The following is a 23,207-nucleotide window of genomic DNA, read 5'->3' as shown; positions in this document are numbered from 1 at the left end:
GAACATGGCGTCTTGTTGGAGTATATCAGAAGTGGCTGATCTACTGGGATTTGACCACACAACCATCTCAAGGGTGAATAAAGCAACTTGATATCACAGCATGAAATGGATACGCATGCAGAAGTTGTGGTACCAGCAGGTGGAGATAATTGATTTAAGTAACCAAAGTATGAAGGTATGAAGTATATTCCAGAGTGTTTCTGTGCCAGAAATGATTACGCTAGGTGGCTGATATGTTTTCCATGTAAATGTGTTAGTAATGTCTGTTTAATTGCTTTCCTGTGATTATTTTCACGTTGGGTTGAAATAAAATATCTACCTCTGCTGGTACTGCAGCTTACACAACGTGTGCATCCATTTCACGCTTTGGAGAGACACAAGTGTGAAATCACGTTGAAAACATGGTGGACCATGCTTTTAGGGTTGCATAAAGGTCAGAAAAAGAAGAAAATATCCAGTGAGCAGCAGTTCTAGGTTCAAGGTGAAAATATGTTGTTGATGCTTAAGGTCAGAGGAGAATGAGCTACTTAGGAAGACAAAAGTTTGTCCAATAACGACTGATCACAACTAAGGTTTATAGAAGAGCATTTCTGAAGGATGGGCTATAAAAACAAAAGACTACACTAGAACCCTCTCCTGTCAGTTGGATCTCGTGTAAGAACGGGAGACTGAGGCTACAATTTGCATAGGCTCGCCAGAATTGGACAATAGAAGATTGGAAAAATGTGGCCTCTTCTGATGAGTCTGGATTTCTGATCCACCACGTTGATGGGAGGGTCAGAAAATTTCATGAACAGCATAAAAGTATTTCCTCTTCTTAATACCAACTGAGCATTTTTTTTAAAAAAACAACAGCCTACCTGAGAGTTACGCTGACCATGTCCACCCCTTTATCATTTATTCATTTGGCCAAACAGAACAACTTTTGGTTGTAGTGGAATGGGATGTGCAGCAGACAAACTGTGTAATGCTATCATATCAATATGGACCAGAATCTCTGAGGAATATTTCCAGCACCTTGTTGAATCCATGCGATTAAAAATTAAAGCAATTCTGGAGGCAAAACAGGGTCCAACATAGTATCAGCAAAGTGTACCTAATAAAGTGTGTGTAATATAAAAAGTTTGAAACTGAACTTGAAGTTTCTACTTTAATATGACTGTGACTGATTAGTTTTAATGTGTATAAAATACTTACCTCCAATATGATTATGTGAATAATGTATAATTTTCCCATCAGTGATGTTTTCATCTTATTGCAGTCTTTCCGTCCTCATTACACAATGATACTGAGACGATTACTCCTTTTTCAAACAACGCCGAATGAATTTACTCTTTAAACATTTTGTCCGAGATAATATCTGTTTGTTGTTGTCTGGCTTTGTGTAGACTCCTTGTGTTGGATAATAACACAGTGATCTTCAATCACAGAGTAAACAATGACGCAAAGCACTTTACGAGAGCGCATAACAGTGGCCGTGCGTGTCGATGTTGCAGGCTGCAGGCCCACCAGAAGGAGTGGTTGGCGTCGCAGGCGGAGCTGCTGGCTCAGGGCTCGGTGCTGAGGGCAGAGCTGAACGCCTCCCAGCTGGAGAGGACTCGGCTGGAGGGCGAGCTCAGTGCCCTGAAGGAAACACACCAAAGCCTGGACCTCAGCAACGCTCGGCTTACCAGCCAGTATCAGGTATGAGCTGATACACAGAAATGCATCCACACACACACACCAACACACAGCAGATACTGGTGCCCTCTATGCAAAATAGGATTAAGTGCTTCACATTTGAGACATTACCCTCTTGAAATAAAAGAAAATGCATCTAAAGCATCACTGGGCAATTAAACAACATTTATTAGGAATTCACTGCAAGTTTTAGAGAGCATTTTACATAGTTCAAGTCTGGGTTGAGCATGTCTCATATCATCAGTGGGAAACAATGGCTGACTGATTTCTAATACATGATACAAAGCCAATTTCAGCTTGACATATCAGACAAAAGTGATACATTGGTCCAAACAGTAAATGAATACCAAGTAGCTAATAAAAAGCAGGGGCATCTTTTGCCTTCTAAACAGCTTTATCCTTCTGCGCAGTGCTGTCAAGCCATCACTGAGTATTGTTAAAATAGTTTGAGGAGAGCAGACAGCTGAAAAAAAGGGAACCTCATGAAAAACTACTTCATCTAAATATAATGTTGGCTGTTAAAGTTACTGCTCAAAAATGGAGGACAACTCCTGGATCTCCTTAAATGATTTATTGACAAGTTCAAGAAACTGCAAACAGAATGTCAATTGAGGGGCCAAGAGGGGGGTCTGTGGGAGGGAGAGGCAGCAGGCAGGGTATTGCAAACATAAGTAAATGTAGACAGGGTCAGTGGTGGTGCACAGGAGGAGATCTTGCTGAAGCAGAGGGAAAAAAACCACGGGTCATCCCAAACGGAAAAAAAAACCACACTTGAAATCTTCAGGAGACTACAGCGAGTAAACACTAGAGAGCTTGAACAATAATACCACTCAGCCAGCAGAACGATCTGGCGTGACTGGTTGGATAGAGAGGGGTTTAAATGCAGAAGGAGAGTGATTGATGATTGAGCCAGGTGAGACCAGTCGCAGCCACACCTCTGCAGACAATGCAATGCTGAGTGGTAGGCAGAAAGTAAGAGGAGAGAGAGCTAAATGATGAGGAAAATGATGAGGCAGGTCGGCGCTGGAGGTGAAAGGGACCACAAATAATCAGATAAGCTTAGCTTAGCATGAAGGTTGGATACAAGTCAACAGCTACAAAATCCACATACCAGTAAATTAATGGTTCAGTGGCTTATATTGCTTTTGATGTGAGTTTATGGGAAGTAATGGGCAGCTAACAGTGAAGTAACTCCACCCAGCCAACAAAGATTAAAGATTAGAACATACAATGAATAAAAAGCAATAATGTGTTAATGAATTTCAGACTTTGTGTTGGGAGGTGTTTCCTCTTTAAATTGAATCATTTTCATGACCGAAGTGCTAAGATGCTCGTGGCTGGTGGCCCCAGGATACAGTAGATTCCCCTATATAAATATGTAATAACAATCAAGCCAAATTTGATGCCTGCTGTGGACAAAAACACTGAATATGCTGTCAGTGTTTGATAATAACTCGTCTAACTATTAGGGATGGGAATTTAGAGATTCTGATTCCATTATCAATACAACTTATCGATTTGATACCTAATTGATTCTCATTGGTTCTGCTCTGAGATTAACCGTTAAACAGCATTAAAGACATTGAATGTGCGCAAATTAATTGCATACTGTGTCATGAAATGTTTGTTTATGTTGGGGGTATTTTCCTTCTTTATTGTGATCAGTGTTGGGGTCATTACGCATGCGTTTTACACACAGATGTGTATGTACTGTATGTGTACATCTGTGTATTACACATATAATGTATTACACAGAACACTTTTCTTAAAAGTAATGCAGTGTGTTACTTAAATATTCCCAAGAGAAAGTCTTTTGCCACACTACTCTACATTAATTTCGCATATTTTTATAAAATGACCTGAAATGCATTGTCTCATAATTACCAGTTAACAATATAAACCTGAAGCAAAAGCCCCAAACACCAACACAAATCCCTATCCTAATGAGGACAGACATACAGTCTTTCTCATAGTAAAGATACTTTAAAGCGATCGCCACAGTGATTCTACTGTAGAAACATGAACAGGTAGAAACGGAGGCTGGAGCCTGACTGTTGAACTTCAGGGTCTGGCTGCTGGGTGGGGTCAACATTTAATCAGCTTTAACATCACTCTGGGTTCTTGGCTAGCTTAGCGTTAGCATGCTGTCTGTGCAGGTGTTTGCAAAGCGCTGAAGTTGTGTTAGCACTATAGTGCAGTTGTTTCTGTCCTGGATACAGATGAAATCTTGTCGCACTCTTGTCCTTGTGTGCAATAAAAATAAAAGTAATTTCTCTAACCACATGAACTGAAATCAGCTGACTGTAGCACAAGTGCAAATTAAACCAACAGGTAAGCAGACTAACAATTACAAGGAACTGAACTACTGGGAACCAGTTCTCAACAAGAATTAAAACTTTCAATCTTACAAGGTTGCAGGTTGCTATATTTCATTAGACTTCACTGATTACAGAGTATATCCCACATGAGTATTTAGGCTAATGCATTCATACACACTTTTAAAAAAAGCCATCTTGATTTGTGGATGACAGCTCATGTGGCTGAAGAGAATAAAAGCTCGCTACAGCTCGCTACAGAGTAATTTGACTTCAGGGCTAACTGTCAGGGCTAACTGTTTAAGCAATTAATGAAGTCAACGCTGCCTTTCCCCTTGCATAAATGCCCACAAAGCTCCATCTTCTTTAGGCAATCTGATTCTGATGGAGCTTCAGTGAACAGTAAATGGATCAACAGATACACATCCCTGGTCCTGTGTCATGGTGGATTTTTTCCCCTTTTTCTCAAGGACATGACTTTCAGATGTAGGTACGTTTATTTCAGGTCTGACACGTCTTCTTTTGTCCTCCACTTGTCCATTTTCCTCGAATTATTTGAGGACACAGTGCACACAACGTGAGACGTGCCTCATTTTGAACTAACAGCTCTTTGGGAATCACCTTGTTGGTGCAAAAATGCTATTTTGTGCCTGTCAGTCTGTGTTATCTTTGGCATTTTTCATAGATTCAACTAAAGAAATTGTTCGAATGATGATGGTTAGAGTTAAGTGGGTCTACATAAAAAGCAACAAAAACAAAAAACAGTCCTCTGAAAATGATCAGGTACAACAACTGGATTAAAACTAAGTGAAAAACACACCTTCAGAAAGCCTAAAGAAGTATTGCTCAAGACCACTTTAACAAATTACAAGAAATTTTGGCTCCTTGCAAAGAAAATATAAAGAAACTGAGGCGTGACTCAAGAATTTTGCATGGTGCAGTACTGTAAAGAGGGTTTTTGGAGGCTTCCTGGATTTGAAGATTGTTTGTGTGAGTGAAAGCGAGGTTCCTATCATAAATGACAAATGAATGCATTAACGCACACAAATGACATTCTTTATATAATCATTGTGAGGATTATATCTTACTAAATCATGTCAACGCCTGTTCTGCCCCCCACAGTAGGTTGATAGGTTTGTATGCTGGGATGCAGAAGTCCAGTTTTCTCATTACGCTGTAATATGGAGAGAAAAATTAACAAAGTTCATCCTGGAGTCTGTGGACCCACAATTAACTTGTTGCAGCAGCTGTGCTAACTAATGGGCCTTGAACAGGACTGGGGTTATGAGAAGAAAATAATTGGAAACAGATTCACAAATAGGAAATTATAAGAGGTGTCCAGTAAATGTGTGGCCATACCTTCTTATTAATTTTTTTATGATCTTAATAGTTATAAGTGTTTGAGAGTGTAGGATTTAATAACGTGGTTTAAAAGCATTCTTTGGGAATTTCTAAGCTTAATATCTTCACTTAACTAGATCTCTTAACTAATGCTCGTTTTTCTGTGTAGACAGCTCCACAGAGAAGCTGTTGTAACTTCCTTTCTTCTTCTGGTGATTCTTGAGGTTTGTGGTTATTTGCCTTTCAGTCAGTTGATAATGAAAAGCTCTGACCTCTTGAAGCAGTTAAGCAATTATCATTTACCAATTTTTTGAGACCAGTGACGTGACAGTTCAGTCCCTACGGGATCATCAAATCTCTTTGTGTCTCTTTTAGCTGACATTCAGTAATGTTAAATGCTATTCAGCTAAATCCTTGGTTTGTATAGAGTTCCTTGCAGATATGTTTTGTTTATGTGCTTTTATGTCCAAATGGGTCCAACGGCAGCAGGTTTTATAGAAGTTCAAGGGGGGCAGCTGACCCACACCCACGCTCTTACAAAAGGTTCTTCATTGCCTTTTTTATTGATTCAGACCACTCAGTACCGAATTCTGTAAGACTGAAAACACTCACCTGTTACCTTCCGGTACATCTTTATTCTGGTGGCATCGTACTGTTATTATACTGATCTTTTCAAAAGGCTGGAAATGAGGATTTCAGTCAGATTGAGGGCTAGACTTTGGCTGGGTCATTGCGACACCTCGATTATTTTATTCTTTGGCCATTCTGTTGTAGATTAGCTGCTGTGCTTGGGATCATTATACTGCTGCATTACCCAATTTGCTCCGAGCTCTAGCTGTTGGAAAGAAGGCCTCACATTGGGCTGTAGAAGAGTTTGCGAGGTGCAAATCATCACTCCTCTACCACTGTGCTTAACAGTGGGTATGAGGTGCTTGTGCTGATATGATGTGTTTGGTTTTTTGGTGTTGCGGACAAATGTCTCCACAAACATGCTCCAGACGTCTTGCGGTTTGTTCAGATGCAACTCTGCAAACCTGAGTCGTGCTGCCATTTTTTTTTTAGATAGAAAGTGCTTTTCCCCGATGACATTTCAAACAGTTATTCATTTTTTTTAATTGTGCTGTCATGAACCTCTCAGGGGTTTTTGTATTTTTGCATTGCATTACCTGATCTTGGGGTGACTTTGCTGGATTGTTCACTCCTGGGAAGATTTGTGAATACTCTTTTAACTATAGATTAATGGACTTGTTGTGTGTCAATGGCCTCATAACCCATCACAGATTCACAGATTGACCAACAGTTGATTCCCTTAGATCATTGCTGATGTCTTTCCTTCTCGGTAGGACCCAGCGTTCCTATGGAAGCAGTAGGCGTGTACTTATTTTTCATGTACAAGTTCGGCATTTTGGCGTAGTTTTTGTTAAATGATGACACGGTGTAAGAATTAAAAAGAGTCTGCATTATCTTTTGATCTTGCCAGTAGAAGTAGTAGTAGTAGTAGTAGTAGTAGTACCCCGTTGTGAAGACATATTTGTATTAAAACTATAATATAGTCAAATAAACTAAGCTGGAAATAACAGAAATATTGTGCACAGTTGCAGTAAGGCAGATAATCATTGTCGTTATTGTCTTATCCTCAATTTTTTTTGCACACTGGTAAATCAGCCATTTTGCTAATCTTAATAAGGGATAAGCTTGGCAAAGGTATGCTCAGTAGTCAAACTGATGAGAGTGACAGTCTTGACATTATTATTTTCTTATTCCTACAATGTAAACTCTTGTTAATTGATCAGGACCACGTGTGCACTGACTCTGGCACTAAAGGGAGTGGGATCGTGCTTTTTGTCTATTCTGCTGACTCTGTTCAGATTTGGCTGCTGCAACAGTAACTGGGACTGGCAGGCTGTTATGTAGAGAGAATCTGGTATGATAGTAAAGTTATTAATTATTAATTACAAAGTTCAGACCTGCATTTGGATGATACACCTTTGTTTTGGTTAATGGCGGTTTGTAGTTCTTTCATTCATTGCAAGCTACCAGATTTCAACACAAAGGTCCCGGCAGAGACATTGTAGGACTGTTATACATGCATTAAAACTATAAGCTATGAAAATGCGTTTAATTTTTAATGATCTAGTTGGATGCATTTTGTCAGTTTCACTGTGTTCACTTGAACCGTATGACTAACAAAGCACTGTCCGTACCTTTCTGTCTGCAGGCCTTTTTTCTATGACTCACACATCCTCACACATAGTTTATATCATTTGGCATGCTTACTTTTGCAGAACAAGTAGTATATTCTGTTCTTGTCAAGCTATTTATTCTTGATCGCATTTATGGCCTTGTGTACAGTTGTTGACCCAGCTGAAGGGGAACATGGAGGAAGAGAATCGACACTTAGCAGAGCAGAATCAGAGTCTTTTGAGGGAGAATCGTGCCTTACTGGAGCAGAGCCTGGAGCGCCGTGACCAGCATTATTCACAGCAAAGGGAATACCAGTAAGTATATACTCACACACTCAATGGCCAGTTCTTTAGGTATCATCATCTTTATTAGGCGCTTTAATTAACTTCAAATGTAGAATGATTGTTGGTGCCAGACGGTCTGGTCTGAGTATTTCACAGACTGCTCAAGGGTCAAGGGTCTGCGGGGTTTACAGAGAATGGTCCAAAAAATGAAAATATAGCTGTTCAACCGATAAATCTGCAGTAACTGTGTGATGCTATCACATCAGTATGGACCAAAAACTCAGAAATCTTCTGAGCGCCTTGTTAAATTTGCACCACAAAGAATTAAGGCATTTCTGAAAAGGTCCAAAACAGTGCTAGCAAGGTGTAACTAATGAAGTGGCAAGTAAGAGTGTATCTAGAAAGGATTAACAGTGAATCCGGCACAGTCGAAGGGAACCAAACGGATGTAAACAGCTAACAGAAATGCAGCTGTGTAGATTTGCACCGAAACACATTAAGAGATAAAAAAAAACAGCTTGTAAACTATGAGTGAAAATCACTAACACGCTCGAGGTTTGGGCCCGCACCACTTACCTGTGATGTCGCTACATTCACACATGTTAAAAATACTGGCTTCCCCCAGCCTTCTAGTAAATACGTCTATTGTATACATTAGAAAATCTTAGATAGCATGTTTCTTGATTTATTGTGTTTACGAGATTTTCAGAAAACACAGTGTTAAATTCATGTCACGTATATAAGCATGGTACCAAAAAAAAAAAAACCTGCAGTGAAACAAACATTAAAATCTGTTAAATTTATGTTTTTAAAAAAAGTTAATGTAAAAAACACATAAAATGTATTTTCAAGGTATGGGAGCTTTGCAGTAATGAAAGCAGAGGTGCACTGAAGAAGTTTGACCTTATTAATGGAGTTAACTTCATGTAATAAGTTGCAGTGAATGCCTTTTGTTTACTGCTATTGTTTACGTTTGTAGGCTGTAACAGAGTTTGTATTCATATCAAGCACATAAAAGCACTTCTATAAAGGTTTGAGACTGCAAAGACAACAATTTCACAGTCCAGTGGCCCTCAGTAGTCTTCCTTTTGAATGACTAATAGACTGCTTTGAGAATAATCCTGAACTAATAGTGAGCATGCAGAGTTGGCTTCAGTCTTTAAGTCTAATGAACCAAAGTTCTTGCAAATTACATCTTTTTGTGCCTTCAGTTCAGGCTTGTGTGTGTGAAAAGATGACTTTTTTCAGCCTTTTTCGTTAAATCTCGGGCACAGATTTCGTTGTTAACATTTCACGGCATATTTTGGTTCATCACCCTGCCACGCGAGGTCTGCATCATCTCATAACAGCTCTTACAAGTGAATGTTAAAAAGCCATGCACTTTGCAAACTCACAGAAATCAGTTTAGATTGTTTTCCTTCCAAAATCAACACAATTCTTTATGCAGCAGAATGAAATCACATTACATCTACAACCTAATTACAGGACAGAGCAGATTTCAGTGTGTGTGTGTGATGGAAGAAGTGAAGGGCTCTATGCATGCATTTCACTTCATTCAGTCCTGGGAGTAAATAGAAATTGTATCCAACTTTCAAAGCAACTGGAATTAACAGTAAGAGCACCGGGGCACTCGTATAGTTCACCAGGTTAAACAAGCGCTAAGGTACACTCTAAGGCTGTCACAGAGGCCTGGGTTTGAATCCTCCCCGAGGTCATTTGCTGCGTGACTTCCCCCTTATTCTCTTTCTGAGCTTTTCTGTGTCAATAAAGGCTAAAAATCCCCCAAACAGTGAGCACAGTAAAGCCTAACAGGCACACAGCAGAGTCTGTAAGTAGTATTTTGCTGAGAAGGTTTTGTTTTAATGTTGCTGTTTTTTTAATATCACTTTCACAAACATAAGAACATAAAAATATGTCATGCAAAGCATTTCTGGTGATAGTTTGATTCTCTTTTACTGAGCCAAAGTGTGTGGCATTAATACTTTAAGTTATCTACGTAGCAGTGTATCAGTACAGGGCAATAAAAAAGTGGATGTTGTACGTTATACAAAATGATATAAAATATTTTAGTGTAGCATTATTGTGATCTCCAGACCAGGTCAGGTGATGGCTCAGCTGATACCTGTTTAAGCTGCTTTAGCCGGCCTAAAGTTGCTGCACACATGTAAAACATCTATCCCTTTATAATTTATTTATTTATCCTTTGCAGTCAGTGACTCCCTAAAGTCTAGAAGCTGTGGATTGTTTGTTCGTCTCTGTGCATTCACTTTTGTATTTAATAACTAAAGGCATGCTCTGTTGGGTTGAGATCAGATAACTCAATTGGCGATTGAAGAGTATCCCTTTGCTTTCCCTTGAGAAACTCTCATCCATTTGCACTGTTAAGCTCACCTCATTTCTCTGACTCTGAGCAGAGAGTAGAGCCCCGTACGCTCAAGAATTCATCCTGCTGAGTCTCACAGCAGTCACATCATCAGTAGACGGTAGTGATCTGTTTCCACTGGCAGCTATTCATGCCCGTTCTAAAACATCTCCTCGACTATGTTTGATAGACGATGTGGTGAGCTTTGGATCATGAGCTGTGTCTCTCATTCTCCATACTTTTCTTTCCCATCATTCGGGTACAAGTTAATCTTGGTTTGTCTAAAGACTTTTTAAAGATCTATTCGGGCTCTTTCAGATGTTTTCTGTCATCTCAACTGTAGAAGGACAACTTCTGTGGTGGCTTTTCAGGCCTTTCAGCCACTACATTCTTGTAGTCCAAAGTTTTAGCAATCTTTAATTGGTTTATTTAGTTTTTTAACCTGGAGATGAGCGATGGCCTTCCTCACTTATATAGACATCTTGTTGGCCCTCATGTTGAGCATTCCAGTGAAAAAAGACCAAATGCAAGTTCACTTAAAATAACTTCCAGATCATTTACTTGCTTAATCTGCTATGGATTAACAAGAGAAGAGGCCTCATCTGGCCATGAAACTGCGTGCCAATTAATTGTCCAGTAACATGTTGAGTTGGGACTTTGTATTAAAAAATGTCTGTAATTTCTACACAGTTAATGAAATACTTTAGTTAAACCCCTTGAATTCAAGCTGAAAGTTTCCACTTCAATCACACATTGACTGTTTGATTTAAAATCCACCGTGTTCGTGTACAGAGGCAAAAGTACAAAAATGTGTGGACTTAACTGTATATATGGAACAGTACGTAGCGTAACATTTGAATAAAAATATAAATTAAACAAAGCTAGTTGCTCACTGAGTAAATGATGACATTGGAGCAGTACAATAAAAAAAATATGAAAGGAAAGGAACAGCGATTCAATGAAAATATAAACAACCTGATTTGAAATGACCAAAAAGGATTTTAGAATAAGTGAAAAGATGGGAAGAAGCAGACGTTTAAAGATAACCTATTCCCTTCAGAGGCAACATAAAAGCTTTTTTTTTTTAACCAACTTCCTTTGATATAAAAGAGACATTAGAAATAAATATATAAATTACTGCAGATTGAAACGATAGTCTTTTTCTGTGATGACTAAAACAGTTTGTCAGGTATTTACTTGCATATAAAATGTGTTTTTGTGACAAACAGAGTCATCAGATGTTTCAGCTCCTCTCGGCTCAGTGGAAGGATTTAGTATCTGTTTCCCCCTTTGTTTAATGGTGAAATCATCGAGAGGCAAGTATTTTCTAAAAAACAAACCCCTCTAAAAACCCGCTGTGTGGTATGTATCCAGGATTTTACTGAAATTGGCTGCGTCTTACAATTTAGCAGCAGGAACACAGACCAGACAAGTAAACAAAGGCAAGGCAAAAAAAAGGCAAGGTATCACCTGCCAGCCGATCGGAAAATGTGTAGCTGTGAAAAGATCATGTGTGGTATGGGAACAGGATCCATTTCAGGGGATATGTTGCAAAAAAACAAACAGAAAACTGGGGGAAGGGGACTGGTATATATATTCTAGTGGTGACCCAGGAGCAGGTGGATGTAGGAGTCGGGTGGATTTGACCGGTGTGGAAAGTCTGCGAATATCTGGTAGATGGAGAATGGCAGGAGGGAAAGTTCCTACGAAATGCATGAGCCTGGGTGAAATGAGAAATGGCTTGGGACTGAGGCAGAGTGCGCAAGATAAAAACAACTGAGATAGCTGTCTTGACAGGCGTGTTTAACTGCTGAAAAGCTGCTGAAAGATATTTCCCTCAGAAGTTAAAGAGCGAGTTAAAAGGGAGAAGAAGAAACACAGAATTTATATTCACCAGGTGGCCCGAAATATGAGCCTGAATGGATGTTAGTGTTGTTAAAAGCAGCTGTTTGCTGGTGAATGTTCACCCCGTCAGTTTAAAACTCAGCAGTTTTGACCCGTCGGGTGACCGCACCAATTTTGTTATTTTGTAAAGATTTAAGTGGCATCAAACTGGAAAAGCAGAGGTGTCCTTCAGACCTTCGGTGTTTTATTCCAAAAGGTTTGACTGTAGCCTTGATCAAATATGACTATACCAATGATTACAAATGAAATTCTAATAGAATTTTATTATTATTATTATTATTATTTTGTATTTCATTTTAGAGTAATAGTACTTGGATGAAGTTGATCTAAAAGTTGCAAGGCTCTTTGGTTTGGATGCTTTTTTAAGTAAATAAAAGAACAGAATGAGCTGCAAATCTCATATTTTATTTACAGCAGAACACTGAAAACATATCAAATGTTTAAACTGAGAAAATGCACAAGTCTAGGAAAAAATAAGGTCATTTTGAATTTGATGGCAGATGGTAGCATCCTGTCTTCTTCTGACAGCAGTGCGTAACATCTGGAAGCTGAGGAGACCAGCTGCTGGATTTTGGGGGAGGAATGTTGTCCCATATTGTCTGATGTATGATTCTAGCTACTCAACAGTCCTGGATCTTCTCTGTTGTATTTTGTGTTTCATGAAGCTCCCAATGTTTTCAGTTCTCTTCAGCCACGCCGCAGCACTGTCTTTCTGAAGTATGCAAGGCCTTTCCTGAAACGACGTCATCTGGATGGGAGCATATGTTGCACTAAAACCTGGATATATCTTTCAGCATTCATGGTACCTTTACAGATGCGGTGCCGATTTTAAAGGCACTAATGTCCCCGCAGACCATCACGGATGCAGGCTTTTGAATTGAGTGCTGATAACAAGCCAGACCACAGAACAGTTTCCCATTTGGCCTCAATCCATTTTAAATGAACTTTTGCCCAAAGCAGTGATTCAGAATTCACACATGACTTCTTCTTTCGTGATGGAGCTTTAACTTGCATTTGGGGATGGCACATATTTATTCACAGACAGCAATTTCCAAAAGTGTTCCTGAGCCCATGCAGTGACTTCCAGCTCAGGGTCCAAAGATCACAGACATGATTTTGGACCTTGTCACCTGTACACAGAGATTTCTCCAGATTCTCTCTTTTGATGATCTTCCATGTAGATGATGTGATGTTAAAAGTCTTCACAATTTTACAATGTGGAACATTATTCTGAAATTGTTCCATAATTTGATGATGGATTTTTTTACAGACCTCTGCCCATCTTTGCTTTTGAGAAACTCTGGAGAAAAACAATTTTTACACCCAATCCTATTACAGACCTGCTGCCAATTGCAAATCATTTTTCAAAATGCAGGTTACATATTCGTCCATGTGAAAAGTCCAGTTGTGTTCAAATGAAAGAAAAAAATATTGATGCATACCTCTGAGCAGTGGTTTTTAAGACTCATCGCACTTAACTGATTTGTTTTCTGCTCACCTGAAATACTTTACTTTGAAAGGGTGTGCAAAGTATTTGAGAGCCAGTGCTGTAGTCAAACGATGTTCTCCCTTCAAACGAGTGCAGGAGGAAATGTTTTGAATCGAGTGAGAAAACACGTAAAAGTGACTGAGAAGCTTTCATAAAATGAATTAAAACCTCCTTCAAGAGTCTCGATCTTAGTTCATAGTTTTAATACTGTAGTCGTAATACAAATTCTGAGGAAGAAGCACAGCTGTCAATTTGGTAAACAAATGAAGTAGATAATCATAAAGCTTTGCATGACACAATTTTATTTTTATTAAATTATAATTCAGTTAATATTTTTTGTAACTGAATTATAATTTCTGTAATAGCTGTTGAAAAATTTCAGTCTGGAAAAAAGTGGTGGGCTAAAGGAGTGATTGAATAGCCATCAACAGCACCGTGAACACTGGGAGGCTAAAACTGTCCCGATACCTTGATGCTGGACTAAATGTTCCATCTATTACTCCTGCTTTTGAGACTGATTTGAGAATACAAGCTGTTTTTTCCAGCAGATTCATACTTGAGCACATCGCAGCTCAACAGGGTCGCAATAACATCAACACACAGTCTCGTATCTGATGTGCTTGTTAAAAAAAAAAGAGAAACGAGCTCCAGAAGTCTCCATTACTCACAAGAGGATTTTAGGCGTTAGTTAAATCACACACCAACAGCCACGTTCGTGCACACTACCAGAATAATCCTATTAACTTGCACTGATAATGCATGCACGACGATGTGTAAATTTTCCTCCCGCTTCCTCTGAGCTGCTTTGTTCTGATGCTTCGTGTGTTTTCCTTCAGGGAGAAGCTGAGCGAGCTCCGACGGGAGAAGCAGAAGTTGGTGGAGAAGATTATGGATCAGTACAGAGTCCTCGAGCCCAGCATGCCATCCCCAGCCAGCAAGGCCAAGTACATTATATAAATTTGTTTACATGTACAATACACCAAGCTGCTAATGTATTTGTTAATTACACCCGTGCAGTATATAATACAGGAGTGAGTGATATTGATTTCATGTAGAAAGGCAGTTGAAGCTGTTGGATATGATAGGTGTAGGTCAGATTCCCACCAGACACAAAAAAGATGGGCACCGTTAGTGATTAGCCGGCGAACACAGCAGAGAAAGTTGCAGTGAAAGAGCCTGAGAGATCCCTCAGGAGGTAGCGGAGACAAAAAAATAGTTAAAGGAGAGTAAACACTAACTTTAAATTCTCAACTGTTCCCTGAAATAAAGACTAAACCTAAGTAAATTCACATTTTGTAAACTCGTAGTTTAAGTTTAAGGAAGCCATAATACAATCTGGATTCGTACACTTTATTAGGGACAGTTCAGCCACTGTTACAAATATGGAAACTCCACTACTTTAATATTTTTATCCTCTTTATTTACGTGCATGAATGTACACTTAAAGACACTTTTTTAAGTAAAACAGAAAGTAGAACAGAAAAATGAGGCTACAGTTTACTCGGGCTCACCAAAACTGGACAATAGAAGACTGGAAAACGTTGCCTGGACTGAGGAGTCAGTTTCTGCCATGACTTTCATGTGTAAACAATATGAAACCATGGATCCATCCTGGCTCCAATAGTTCAGACTAGTGGTGATGTAAGGGTTTGGGAGATATCTTCTTGGCACGCTTGTACCTGCTGAGTATCGTATAAGGACCACAGTCTGTCTGAATGTAGTTGCTGATCCTGTCTTTTCCTTTGACACAGCGTACCGTCTTCTGATAGTTGTCTCCAAACGGATAAGGCACAGAGTCACAGATCATCTCACAGTGCCAACAAAAACAGAACATTGCAGAAAATTAGACTTAGTTGCAGAGTAGCTGCACTGCATTGTTTTACATTGACTGTTTATTAAGTGTGTGGCGAGCCAAGTGTTTTGTGAAGATCCATTTGATATTGTTAAAGTATACATTTTTAAAGTGTTGCCGTGTTATGTTGCATGATTCTGATAAAGCCTTTTATCACAAAATCCATCACTACAGGAAAATAAAACACTAACTTGAGATGGATAACATATCTGATAGTAACTGTGTCAGTATTGTTTTAGAAATGTGTCAGTTAAAAACCAATGAAGAAGAATACAGAATCATATTGTCAGGGGTGGATTTTGGCATCCAGACATGTTGACAGCTGACCATTCTCTTCCTGTACCTTTACACCTTTTTATGGTGGTGACATTTTAATTATAGCGTTTCCAGTTGCACCTTCTACAGGTGAAATCCTGGCGCATAAACGATACATGGCACAAAAAGCATTTTGTGAACAAGATGAAACCCCTGACACTTGGCTTCCTCCCATTGTTTCTGGAAAAATCAGGGTGTGCAGTGCATGCACACACAAACACTCCCATAGCTCATCTCTTTGTAAATGGTCCCTGTCCCCTGTGTCCTCGTAGGAAATCTAACTGGATTGCAGATAGGATGAAGAAGCTAATCAAACCCCGGGGAGGAGGAGGAGGAAGAGAGGGACGCGCCCTCTTCACCGCCGCGGGCAGCGTGGAAAACCTGGCCGACAGCGCTGAATTTACATCAGACACACACGCACCTCAGCCTGGTGAGATCTCACACACACCCACAGAACCAAGCTCACTATACCCCCCTGCCCTTCCTGCACAACGACAAACACACAAACAGCAGCTGACTGGTTTTCACAAAGATATGCTCACATGCTCAGCCCATCAAGCGAGCCTGCAGGCATGCATACAAATCATCTCATGACTACCAAGTGTGGTCGGCATTGATACCACTCTCTTCTCCTTAGATCTCTCCCCATAGAGTGCCAAGACTCACAGAGGCTGGCTTTCTCTGCTAACCACATGTTGAAAGGAAAGAGATTCGTGAGGCTTCATTCGCTTTTTATGCATTTACTGACTGAGAGTCAGAAAGACAACTCTCTGCAGACGCTTTCAAAGCCGGGATTCAATCCTCAACCTGCATTCTTGATGTGTTTTCTCTCTTTCTGACATACCAACATTGTCTCTCACTTAATTTTTATTTCCCTTGCAGTGTGTTTTCTGTAAACCCCTGGATTTCTTAAACTCGTCTCTTTTTATGCCAGAGAAAGACTTGATCTTTCATCTACACAACAAGCAGAGAAAAGCAGAAAAACTCCCTGAAGTGAAGAGCCAGCTAAGACATTTCTCAAAACTGCTTCCTGTTTAATATGTTTGGGGTGACGTTTACCACAAACATTTAACTGATTCACAGCTGTTTAACATGACAGGTTGGATTTGGAGTAGTATTCTTGCAACGATCAGGCTTGTATCAATGCTAAGCTCTTTTGTTAAAAAAAAAGGTGCATTAGATGATCTAGAAAGGAATATTTTTATTATATCATTTATGCTTTTAAACAGGTGTATTTGGCAGGTGGGGGAACCCTAAGCTTCAGTATTGCAGTGCAGCAGAGTCAAAGTCAACTAACTTTTACTATGAGCTCTAGTAGATTTGTTTTTTGTGTACAAGCTGTGATCAGCTGACCTTTGCTGCTGCTTCTCTGAGGTTTACTGCTCTCTGTGGATTTAGCCAACTACATTTCTACAGTATATAAGCAGATTTTAAAGCAGCACCGTGGCTGCTTTCCAACACTAACCCACTATGATAGTGAAATTGTTACTAAAGAACATCATCAGCTTAAATTCAAACTGATGACTCCCAGTAGACTCCTCCTGGATGCAGGCACTTATTTTGAAGCATTATATAAATTAACTAACTTTCACATTGATGGTCAGTGAGTATATATATATATATATATATATATATATGATTTAAATAAATTTTAATTCTGAATTGTTTCAGTGCCTCATCTCTCAGGTAGCGTCTCTGATGCTAGCCAGGATGTAAAGTAAATGTCACCTTGGACATCAGTCTTCCCCAACTCTGCAAACTACTGTCCAGCTTAAACTTTAACTAACATGGAATTATCATCACTTAATTGGTTTGCATAAACACCTCCATCTCCTCTGAGGTTCATGGATGTAGTGAAGGACATGCAGAGGGTTGGTGTGACAGAGGAGGATGCTAGGGACAGGGTGCGATGGCGGCAGATGATCCTCTAAAGGAAGCAGCCAAAAGATGGAGAAGACTTGCAGAGCTGTCCTTACCTTTAAAAATGATCTCTCATCTTCCTCTCCTGTCTTGTCTTTCTTACATCTTTGTCTAACCTTCTCTGTCTCAGAGAAGAAAGCTGATATTTTTCTTCCCCCTGAGAAGTACAACAACTCTAGCTAGCAGGTTCATTGTGCACCACACTGCACAGCTCAAGTGGTGTTTTGGATTTTACTAGTTGAGCTCTTTGAATACCTGCCATTTCAAGAAAAAGGTTAGTCTGTTTATGCTCGCTTCTCTCTTTAGAAGCGCTAGATGCTGAAATACTGGGACAAACAGCTTTGTTAACATCTGTAGTGTGTATGCAAGACAGAAAAGAAAAGAGAGGAAAAAAAAGATGATGTTACAGGCGGTACTTAACTGTCTCCACAGCATCAGCTAGATGAAGCATGAAAAATTAACTTGATTTATAGTATTTTGTATTAAACTGTCTATCACATTTAATTACTGATTTATGAAGGTGTCAGAATGCACTCTTGCCGACTTTAACCCCTGCTTTTAAGAAAACGTAAAGTTCTAGGCAATATTGGAAAGTGCTCATTATAACTTGTTGTTGATATCGTTCTTATCACACCTCGCATTTCAATTCCTAAGAATATATACATATAGCAAGAGAGATATGCTAGTTTAGACATAAAATATCATATCATCCACTCTGTGAGCTCTGATTCTGCTGAAAATAACTCGAACTCGACTCCAGTCTGAACAAGATAAGATGCAGCATTTTTTCAGCCTAATGTCCTAAATGATGCATTTTCATTGTTATTGTTAGCGCTGAAAATGTGCTCGAGTTCTCGGCGGCACTGTTAAGTATTTATTAGTAGTGCATAAAAATACGTAACAAACAGCTTTGCTAAATAAATAAATGTTTAAAATGAAGGGTTAGGAACTGATTTTTCTCTGCTTTTCTGCTGTATCAAACCAAAGAGGTCCACATCACTTGTCGGTCTCACACTCATGGATTGATGGCTGGCAGTGCTGCAGATTGTACAGGCTTAATGTGTGGCTCAAGGACACTTAGACATGAGGAGGGAAAGAATCAAACTAATAACCTCGCCATTAATGGCAATACAGGCCAACCACCTGAGCCACAGTTATCTTTTCTTTTTTTTCTCGAACCTATATTTGTCCTGAGTCCCTGAAACTGCTTTGGCACTGGAAAAGAAAAAAATGTACCTTCTATCTTTGTGCTGTAAATGGGCTCATCTGGCTAAACACAAATGCAGAGGATCCTGTACATGAATATTTCTGAATGAATGATTAACGATAAAATTATCAACTGCAACAGTGAACTTATATTTTGTTTAAGGTTTCCTTTATAATAGTTTATGAATCCTTTTCATACAGTTCCAGACCCTCGCAGTGCTCCGGTCTCTCCTTCTCCCCTGAGAAAATCTGCATCCCAGACAGACCCGGAGGTCTCTCTTCCCGGCGCACCAGCTACGCGCGCTGGCTCCGGGGGCCGTCGTAAACTGGGATCCCGTCACGGCTGGGGGTTGGGATTGGCCAGAGCAGGCTCGGGAGTTTCACAGTCTTTTAGTCCCGGCGACCAGAAGACACATCCACGCCAGCGGCTAAGCTCCAGCCAGAACAACGCCGCCGTCCTATGGGAGGGAGAGAGAAGTGCATCTCAGGAAGCAGACGCCCCGTTGACCGGTCAGGAGAGCGCCGAGGAGGATGAAGTGAAAGGTGCGGAGGAGAAAGGGGGCTGAGAAAGATTCATGTTCATGTTTTCTTTTTTTTCTTTAAGAAGGAAAACTGTAAATAAGTAACAAAGGGGATTATTCGGAAGAAAAACATTTACCAGCTTGTTCAGATGGATATTTTCAAACTTCTCCTGTGTTAACAAGTGAGCTGCGAGCACATCTTTGGGGTAATAAGAAAAACATTAAGCCAAATGAAAGTCAACTGTAAAGAAAAATAAACTGCACAGAATCACCACACCAACTAAAATCCCTCAAAGGTAGACCTAGTATTTTTTTTCTTTTGTCTTCCAGATAATCAGCACTCGAGTGACGACTGCACAACGGCACAAGACAGAAGTGTAGACTCCCCCCAGCTGAATTAATAACAAATGTTTTATATTATGTGCTCCATGGAAACCGTTTTCATGCCTCTTCTTGTGTGTCTGCATATTTTAAATACAAGATCCTCCTAGTATTTTTGAATACATGAATAAATGCTTTAATCAGTCATTTGAGATCTTACTCATTTGTGAAGCAATTAACACCCTCCTTAGTACATACTATAAATAAAACTAACTGTACACCATCTATATATCTAGTGCACCTATAAAAAAAAGCTGAATATTGTGAAAATGTTTTCTTTTTCATTTTAATTCAAAGAATAGAATAGAATAGAATAGAATTCAACTTTATTGTCATTGCACATGCACAGGTACAGGGCAACGAAATGCAGTTTGCATCCATCCAGAAGTGCTTAGTGATATAGATATATTACAATATATATTAGCAATAATATAGATATGTGAGTATATTACAGAAATGGGTCTATTATGTTATAATGTACACGGTATGAAGTATGTTGTGAATATTCTATAACTATAAGTATGTACAGGCTGTAGTGAGTACAAGCTATGTACAGGATATGAACAGGATATAAATATGAAAAACTATACAGAATATGAAATAAATAACTTTACAGGAATCTGAGATATACAGCTATACAGAAATGGGAACTATGCAAGTTGTAAACAGTTGTAGGGTTAAAAATTATCGTATGTACAGAATGATTGTTTACACAGGGCTATACAGTAGTGCAGTTAAGGTAAGTGAGGGTGTGGATAATTTCTACAGAGGCTATATAAAGTGTTAGTGGTTGTGAGTGGTGGTTCACTCCATGTTATTATTGTGTGTTTGAGGGTACAGTTGTCCATTGTGTGTGTGTGTGTATGTTCAGTCCATGAGTTAACGTGGGTCAGATGTCAGGAGGCAGAGTTCAGGAGTCTGACAGCTGTGGGGAAGAAGCTGTTCCGGTACCTGGTGGTCTTAGTCCGGAGGCTCCTGTAGCGCCTCCCAGAGGGCAGGAGGGTGAAGAGTCCATGTGATGGGTGACTGGGGTCTCTGATGATTTTCCCAGCCCTTTTCAGACACCGCTTCCTGTAGATGTCTTTTATGGCAGGAAGTGGTGCTCCGGCGATGCGCTGGGCAGTTTTCACGACCCTCTGCAACGCCTTCCGGTCCGAGGCAGAGCAGTTTCCCTACCAGACTGTTATACAGTTGGTCAGGATGCTCTCGATGGTGCAGCGATAGAAGTTCACCAGGATGTCTGAGGACAGGTGGTTCTTCCTCAGAGTCCTCAAGAAGAAGAGGCGCTGGTGAGCCTTCTTGACCAGCTTGGAGCAGTTGGTCGTCCAGGTGAGATCCTCGGAGATGTGGACTCCCAGGAACTTGAAGCTGCTCACACGCTCCACAGCCGTCCCCTTAATGTGGATGGGTGGATGTGGGTCAGCATTCCTCCTGTAGTCCACGATGAGCTCCTTGGTCTTCTCGGTGTTAAGCAGCAGGTTGTTTGTGTCGCACCACTCAGCCAGATGATCCGCCTCCTCCCTGTAGGCGGCCTCATCGTTGTCACTGATGAGGCCAATCACCGTGGTGTCATCTGCAAACTTAATGATGGTGTTGGAACCATCAGCAGGTCTGCAGTCGTGGGTGAAGAGGGAGTAGAGGAAAGGGCTCATCACACAGCCTTGTGGTACACCGGTGTTCATTGTGATGGTAGATGAGCAGTGGTTATCCAGCCGGACGTATTGGGGGCGGTTGGTCAGGAAGTCCAGTAACCATTTGCAGATGAGGGAACTGATGCCCAGGTCTGTCAGTTTCCTGATGAGTTGTGAGGGGTGGATTGTATTGAATGCTGAACTGAAGTCTATAAACAGCATTCTGGCGTAGGTGTTGTTGTTGTCCAGGTGTGAGAGGACAGAGTGCAGTGCGATGGAGACTGCATCCTCTGTGCTCCTGTTCTGGCGGTATGCGAATTGGTGGGGGTCCAGGGTGGGGGGGAGACAGGATTTGAAGTGTGCTAGGACCAGCTGCTCTAAGCACTTAGTGATGATGGGGGTGAGTGCTACTGGGCGGTAGTCATTGAGGCAAGATGGGTTGGAGTTTTTGGGTATCGGGACGATGGAGGTGGATTTGAAGCAGGCCGGTACCACAGCGTGGGCCAAGGACAGGTTGAATATGTCTGTCAGCACTCCTGCAAGCTCCTCAGAACACGCTCTGAGAACACGCCCAGGGATGCCATCGGGACCTGCAGCCTTGTGGACATTGATCCTGCTCAGCACCGCTTCTACATCGGTGGGGGAGAGAGTCAGAGGTTGGTGGTCTGGCGTCACGTCTGCTTTGGTTGTGGTTGTGGGGTTCCCTCGCTCAAAACGAGCATAAAAGTTGTTGAGCTCGTTGAGGAAGGAGACATCAGAGGATGCGGGGGAGGGTTTGGTGGTCCTGTAGTCTGTAATGGTCTGGAGTCCTTGCCACATGCGTCGGGGGTTGGAGTTGGAGAAGTGTTCTTCTACCTTCTTTTTGTAATGGTGTTTGGCTTTTTTGATGCCCTTCTTTAGATTAGCCCTGGCTGTACTGTAGGCGTGTGCATCTCCTGACCTAAAGAGGTAATCCTGCAAATATTCTGTATTTAAGGCACACAAAGACAACAATTTTAAAGCGTTTTTGTGATTCTGGCTTTTAGCTCATAAAAATTAGAAATCCAGACTCCTAGAATATAAATTATAAATATTGTTTATCTCTTAGTCGAGTTCAGTGCATGCAACACAATCATGGGGAAGACTGTTGAACTGACTGTTGCCCAGATCACGATCATTAACACCCTCCACGAAGAGAGTGAGCCACAGAAGGTGGCTCCTGAAAAGGCTCACTGTTTGTGCTGTATCGAAACATATCAGTGGAAAGAAACGGTGTGTTAGGAAAAGGTGCACAAGAAACAGGGTTGACAGTAGCCTCGTGAAGACTGTCTGGAAAGTAGGCTGTTGATTTTCTTTACTCATTTCAGGTATTACCAGCAAAATAGTTGCATGTTTAATCATCTGGGAATTTACCCAGATTTATTTATTTATTTAGACAGAGATCTTGACCCTCCCAATGTTCAGCACAAAATTACGCCGATGATCTGGGCTAAGGAAAAAAGAAATTGGACTGATGCTCAGTGGTCCAAAGTCGACATTTTAGATTAAAGTGAGTTTTTCATTTAATTAGTAAATCAAGATCCTGGGGTCTGTGATCATGCCATGTCTGGTTGATTCGTGATGCTCGAATCCAGAGTCCATGCAGGCATGTAGCAGAATCATTTCAGCGCGCTTCATCCACTTCCATCTGCTTATAAGCTTTATGGAGATGCTGATTTCCTTTTCCAGCAGGACTTAGCACCTGCCCACTGTGCCAAAACTGCTATGAAATGGTTTGCTGACCATGTTAATACTGTGCTTGATTGGCCAGCCAACTGGCTGGGAACACCAGTCATTACCTAC

General features: G+C 40.6%; 1 protein-coding gene across 1 annotated transcript in view; it reads left to right on the top strand.

Moving 5' to 3' along the window:
* The window catches only part of ccdc88b (coiled-coil and HOOK domain protein 88B), a 57,753-nt gene extending 37,860 nt beyond the window's left edge, over positions 1-19,893 (top strand). The window contains exons 23-28 of the mRNA XM_086303676.1: positions 1,497-1,683; positions 7,689-7,834; positions 14,397-14,504; positions 16,000-16,157; positions 19,055-19,396; positions 19,705-19,893. Of these exons, the coding sequence (XP_086159802.1) occupies positions 1,497-1,683; positions 7,689-7,834; positions 14,397-14,504; positions 16,000-16,157; positions 19,055-19,396; positions 19,705-19,775 (1,012 nt within the window). The 3' untranslated portion in view covers positions 19,776-19,893. The remainder of the gene's footprint in view (positions 1-1,496; positions 1,684-7,688; positions 7,835-14,396; positions 14,505-15,999; positions 16,158-19,054; positions 19,397-19,704) is intronic.
* Positions 19,894-23,207: the final 3,314 nt, after the last annotated feature.

This window comes from Aulonocara sp. 'chitande type north' Nkhata Bay, linkage group LG2 (assembly GCF_057382095.1).
Source record: "Aulonocara sp. 'chitande type north' Nkhata Bay isolate Kocher_YH1m ecotype deep benthic linkage group LG2, A_spYH_male_GT1.1, whole genome shotgun sequence".
Classification (NCBI taxonomy): domain Eukaryota; kingdom Metazoa; phylum Chordata; class Actinopteri; order Cichliformes; family Cichlidae; genus Aulonocara; species Aulonocara sp. 'chitande type north' Nkhata Bay.
The sequence above is the reverse complement of the archived record's forward strand: the minus strand, read 5'-3'. Positions and strand labels throughout refer to the sequence as shown.